Source organism: Panicum virgatum, chromosome 9N (assembly GCF_016808335.1).
Source record: "Panicum virgatum strain AP13 chromosome 9N, P.virgatum_v5, whole genome shotgun sequence".
Taxonomy (NCBI): domain Eukaryota; kingdom Viridiplantae; phylum Streptophyta; class Magnoliopsida; order Poales; family Poaceae; genus Panicum; species Panicum virgatum.
In genome coordinates, this window is record NC_053153.1 from 33,137,004 (window position 1) to 33,142,693 (window position 5,690).

General features: G+C 52.5%; 2 protein-coding genes across 2 annotated transcripts; both read left to right on the plus strand.

Moving 5' to 3' along the window:
• The first annotated feature begins 248 nt into the window (after nt 1-248).
• On the plus strand, nt 249-1,018 carry LOC120693013 (protein TIFY 11e-like). Its single transcript, XM_039976413.1, has one exon. The coding sequence runs from the start codon at nt 341-343 to the stop codon at nt 884-886; it is 546 nt and encodes a 181-aa protein (XP_039832347.1). The 5' UTR covers nt 249-340; the 3' UTR covers nt 887-1,018.
• A 3,775-nt stretch (nt 1,019-4,793) lies between these two features.
• On the plus strand, nt 4,794-5,690 carry LOC120687685 (protein TIFY 11e-like). Its single transcript, XM_039969714.1, has one exon. It carries the CDS (start codon nt 4,935-4,937, stop codon nt 5,418-5,420), a length of 486 nt encoding a protein of 161 aa, XP_039825648.1. The 5' UTR covers nt 4,794-4,934; the 3' UTR covers nt 5,421-5,690.

The following is a 5,690-nucleotide window of genomic DNA, read 5'->3' on the forward strand; positions in this document are numbered from 1 at the left end:
GCCGCGCCCCCCGATGCTGCCGCCGCCCGCTCCCAGCAAATCTCCGGCGGGCCCACCCCATCGCGGGGTCCACGGCGAGTCGGCCAGGTCAGGTCGTCCACTTGCGCATGGCGCCGTCTCCGCTGCCCGCAACTTTCACGTGTTCTTCGTGCCGACGACCCGCCGCGCCGCGCGCTCCACGCACGCTTGACTTGCTTGCTTGGTCCCAGTCCCACTCCTATAAAACAACACACCCAACCAAAGCCCGGGCCAAACAACCAAAGCTCCCACCAATCCTCCATTCCTCCATTCCTTCCTCCTCGCGAAACCAAGGACCAAGCAAGAAGCAGGGCCACCGGAGATGGCAGCGGCGGCACCAGCTTCAGGAGGCACGGCCCGCGCGTGCCCGCCGCCGGCCACCCGGTTCGCGGCGGCGTGCGGCGCGCTCAGCCGCTACGTCAGGGCGGCCGAAGCCGAGAGGGTGCCCGTTCCTGTGCGGCTCCCGCTCCCGCTCATGCCGGGCGCCGACGTCGCCGCCCAGGATCCCGCCGCCGAAGCGGCTCTGACTCCTGCGCAGATGACCATCGTGTACGGCGACCAGGTGCTGGTGCTCGACGGCGTCCCCGCGGACAAGGCGGCGGGCCTGCTGCGCCTCGCCACCGCCGCGGCGCGGGGAGGACCACCTGCGGCCGCCGACCTGCCGGTGGCGAGAAAGGCGTCGCTGCAGCGGTTCATGGAGAAGCGCAGGGGCCGGGCCGCCGCCCGGACGGCGGCGACGCGTGCCCGGCAGCTGACGACCAGCAGTATCTCAAGCTCGCTCTCTGAGCCTCTGACTGATTCCTCTGCTTCGTGCCTGCATGCTGGTAGAGTAGGAAGAGCACGCCGAATCGAATGTACAGAGAGATGAAATTTTGTTGCGCATGTAGTATGCTGTTCTTGATGAAGAAAACAAAAGGCTTGGATTTCCATAATCCTGCAAAATTAAGCTGCAGATTTATGCCCGTTTGAAGGAATCTTCAGTAGTGTTCGTCGATTGGAATCTGAATTCGTCAAATTCAAACTTGTGCTTCTATTTGGCAATCGAACAACGCTACAAGCAAACTGAACCTATATGCCACAAAAGCCAGCTGCCAAACCTCTCTGTTTTGATCAGATTACAAAGACCCTGTCCGGGCGTGTCGGGACTTTCCGGCGCGCGGTGTTGGAGGATACGGTGGCGACAAGGGAGGTGTGTGCCCCAGAACGCCGGCACGGGCACACATGGTGGCCGGATCGGCCAGGGCAGCATCCAGTCTCCCCGGCACCGGCAGCCGGCCAAACTTTCATGACCTGCCGGGTCTCCAAAGGTTGACCAAAGAAACCGCTCAACTTTCACATTGGAACTGCGTGGCACTTCTCAAATTTCCTCCGGAACTCCTATAAGTTCCCACGAATTTGGAATCCCTACCAGAATTTCCCTGTTTTCCATTATTCCACAGAGGGCTTAATTAAGATCTTTATTGGGGAAAGGGTTTACTTGGCATCCTCACCCTTATATGACAAAAGTACATGAAAACGTCTCTTTTGGCACTAGAAAATAAGTTCACAGCCCAAGCATCTTAACAAATTCACAGAGCTAGCTAGGCATCTTAACAAATTAACAACCTAGAACTCTTAACAAGTTTTGGCAACTCAGGCATCATAACAAGTTCACAAAACATTCCCCAACAAGGGCAAAAGATTGGCAAGGAAGGTGAAACTAATCATGTAGCTAAGTTACGACATGTCTTACATATAGCTACCTACAAACTAATGTTGCCTTCTAACTACGACATGCCAAACCGACTTGACCATCATCTTCATCGCGCGATCGACCGCCGCAAATCCCAACTCCTCGCATCAGGCCAGTGCCGTGTCGGGCCAGGGCACCCGTTTGTCCTTTTATAACCCCAGGTTCTAGATTCGACTAGCTGTGGGAGCGAATATTTCATGATTTAACGGCGTTGTATATTTAGAGGTAGGTGATGTTCCCATCGGCAGCAAGACATATATGGTGACTTCGTCAATCTCGAGAATTTACTGGCTCAATCTTCGAAAATTTTCATTATGGTTGGATTTGTGTATGTACATTTATAGAGGTGATTGTGCGTGCGTTGTGAGTGCCTGAGATACAGTGCTTAATCGGAAAAAAAATTTGCCAAAGCAAGCACACGCACGACCAAGCCGACGTGCCGCCAGAAGCATTGGACCCGGCCCCGCCCACACGCGGATGTTGAACAAACTGCGCGCGCCAGATGGCCACGTCAGGTCGTCTACTTGCGCGAGGCGCTGTCAGCCTGGTAGGTACTAGCTAGTTGTAATCCTTCCCCACTACCCGCTATCCATTTTCACGCGTTCTTCGTGCCAAAAATAGATCCCTCCTACCTATCAAGCATCCCAACCAAAACCGCGGACCAGCAGCGGAACTTCACAGGCAAGAATTTGATCCATCCTCCTCTCGCACAAGCAAGAATCGACCTGGGATCCCGTTCCAACCGCGGAGCAGCAGCGGAACTTCACAGGCCATGGCGGTGGCGGCGGCCGCGATGACAACTCCGGATTGTCTGACTTCCTGAAGGAAAGTCATCCGTGACTTTCTCCCTCCTTGATGCCATCCATCGCCTATCCTACTGCTGCTAAAGCAATCAGCTTTTTTAATGCATACCATTCCAGGTCTATCGGCCTGTACCGTCGGCCGATAGACAGCGACGCGTGCCATGATGACCATCTCAACTCTCAAGCTCGTGTTCTGAATTCTTATTCCTCTGCTGGAATGGTAGCTCTGTCTGTTTCTACAATTGAAAGAACAAACCAATGTACAGAGCACTTGCTTATACTGAATGTTGAATTGTTGATGGGAGTAGAATGGTAAAGCCAACTTCTGGGTTCTGGGATCAGATGTGTTTTTTTTTCTTGTCATCAATGGCCTACGGCGTCATCTCTCCTTTGCTCTCAAGACACGTAGGAATTCCCCATGAATGAATTCGGCAACAACAATTAATCCTACTATCCAGAGCATGATTCAGGGAAAAGCGCGTAATAAACCTGTTTTGTAAAGGTCGCGTTCTCTCAGCCCTGTGCTATCTGTGTTTGTGGAACAGGGAGAGCAGATTATACACATGTGGTTACTGAATGGAACCCAAATTGTCAGCTGAAATCCGAATGAAGATGACAAAAAAAGCATTCCTCGTGAATTTCTTTTTCCGGTGCACCAAGCGTGTCCTCGGAACATGTCAGATCAGGCTGGCACTTTCGCCGCCCCCTTCCTGATCTTGACGTTCTGGCCGATCCCGAATGGAAAATGAAGCCGGCGATCACTGATTGATCACTCAGAAAGATGTTTTTTTGTCGGATTATTTTATTTAGGCGTCCTCTGAAAAAGTACACAATGAGGTTACATGAATTTAGCAGGACTTTGACGTGCAAGCAGATTTTAGTTTGACGCCCACATGACATGCATGATTCAGGGCAAATTTTCAACGTTCTACAAAGAGACCTAGCTCAGCCTCATCAACTCAAGTCAATAGTACGATCCTATAGCAGCCAGCAGCTAAGAAAGTTCGAGTATTTCAGAAACCTGGTACCACGAATCTTCGTTCTCGATCGGTTCCGTCGCATTCTGGGTTTGCAATTTCGCGGCAAACCTAGTTTGGCCCTGTTTAGTTCTTTAACTGTAAACGCAAAAATGTCGTAAACGCATTATTTTGCGAAGGAATCTTACTAATTTGAAGTACTAAATAAAGTTTATTTACAAAAAATTTTACATGGATGGGCTGTAAATCGCGAGACGATTCTAATGAGTCTACTTAATCCATGATTTACAACAGTGGTGCTATAGTAACTATCCGCTAATTATTAATTAATCATGGATTAATTAGCATCATTAGATTCGTCTCGCGATTTACAACCCATCTATGCAAAAAATTTTGCAAATAGACTTCATTTATTACTTCAAATAACCAAGATTCCTTTGCAAATTTTTTTTACAAAATGAATTAAACAGGCCCTTTGTCTCCCGACGGCCAGCACGCGTAGGCGTGCCGGACTCACGGCATTGGCACTATATATATTCTCCCCTTCCTAGATCGTGTACACACGTGCTGCTAATAGACTTGAAAAGAGAAAAGGGACATGACACCAAGGAAGATTTGGATGAATCAATCGGGGGTGGCTGCTGCGTGCCTATCTATCGTCTATAGAGAAATGGCACACGCAGTTTGCTCACTGTAATAGTGTAACATTTCAACTTGAAACTTCAGTTTTTTTTTTGGCAGGTTAACAGAGGCTTGAGGATCTGTAAGTGCCACCGCGATCAGCAGTAGCCAATAAATCCCGAATATCACTTGCATAGAAGAGGTGAAACTATTAAAAAAGAGTTCTTTTTTGTGACGCGGGACATTTTTAAACCACTTGCTTATTTTTTGAGGTTACACATTCGTAATAAGGAGAGAAACGAAACTTCACCTAGAATCATGTGGAAAAAGAAATTCGATTTGGCATTCCCCAAAGCTAAAAAGAACCTTTCTAAACTTTCCCCACAAGATTTTGCCGGTTGCAGGCACGTGCGTGGACCCGTTCGACGGGGAGCACGCACTACGTTTGTGCGAACGTGGCAGCCGACGAGCCGTCAACCCGGCTGGTGTGGTGTGGTGGTGGCTGCGCTCCCACCGCGCTCTCCCCCGCAACCGCGATTCCCACGTGTTCTCCGTGCGCGCCCACGACGACGCCGCTTCCTCGCCTACGTTTCCTTCTTCCCCACCGCTATAAAAACCAAGACCTCCCAGCAAACCAACCCCTGCGAAGCCAAAGCAAATCGAGTTTGGATTGATCGAACCCTCCTCCTCCTCCTCCGGCGACAGAGAGGAATTAGCTGCTGCCCTACAAACTTCGAGGCGCGGTGCGGCGGCGGCAGCAGCAGCGGGCGATCATCGCCGGTGATGGTGGCGGCAGCGGAGGAAGCGGTGACGGCACGCGGATGCACCGGCGGCGGCCCCGCGGCTACGACCAGCCGGTTCGCGGCGGCGTGCGGCGCGCTCAGCCAGTACGTGAGGGCGGCTGGGGCCGAGAGGGCGCGCGCCGGCGCGTGGCCTGCCGTGCCGGTGCCGGTGCGGCCCCTCCCCCTCATGCCGGGCGCCGACGTGGAGGATCCCGAGGCGGGGCCCGCGCCCGCGGCGCAGATGACCATCGTGTACGGCGGGCGGGCGCTGGTGCTCGACGACGTTCCCGCGGACAGGGCCGCGGACCTGCTGCGCCTCGCGGCGGCGGCTGGGAGGCTCTCCTCGGCCGCGGACCTGCTGCCGGTGCCGAGGAAGGCGTCGCTGCAACGGTTCATGGAGAAGCGCAAAGGGAGGGCCGCCGCGCGCGCCGAGCTGCCGTACCGTCGGCCCGGCGAGCGGCACGACGACCTCACGCTCGCGCTGTGACTCTCTCTCTCTCTCCTCTCTCTCTCTCTCTCTGCAATTTAGACAGTGCTGAAGCTGAAGCTAGTAGACTGTTTCATGGTAGTCCTGCGATCATATTTGTTATTACTAGATAGGATGTGTATATAATATACAGATTGATTGTTCTTGTGTGGTGGTGAAGCAAACGGACTAACAGAGCAAGCAATGTAACGGAAGGATATGATTATTCAACACTGAATTCCGATGGAATTCAAGTACTTGAACAGGAGAAATTATTTCTCTTTTCGGACA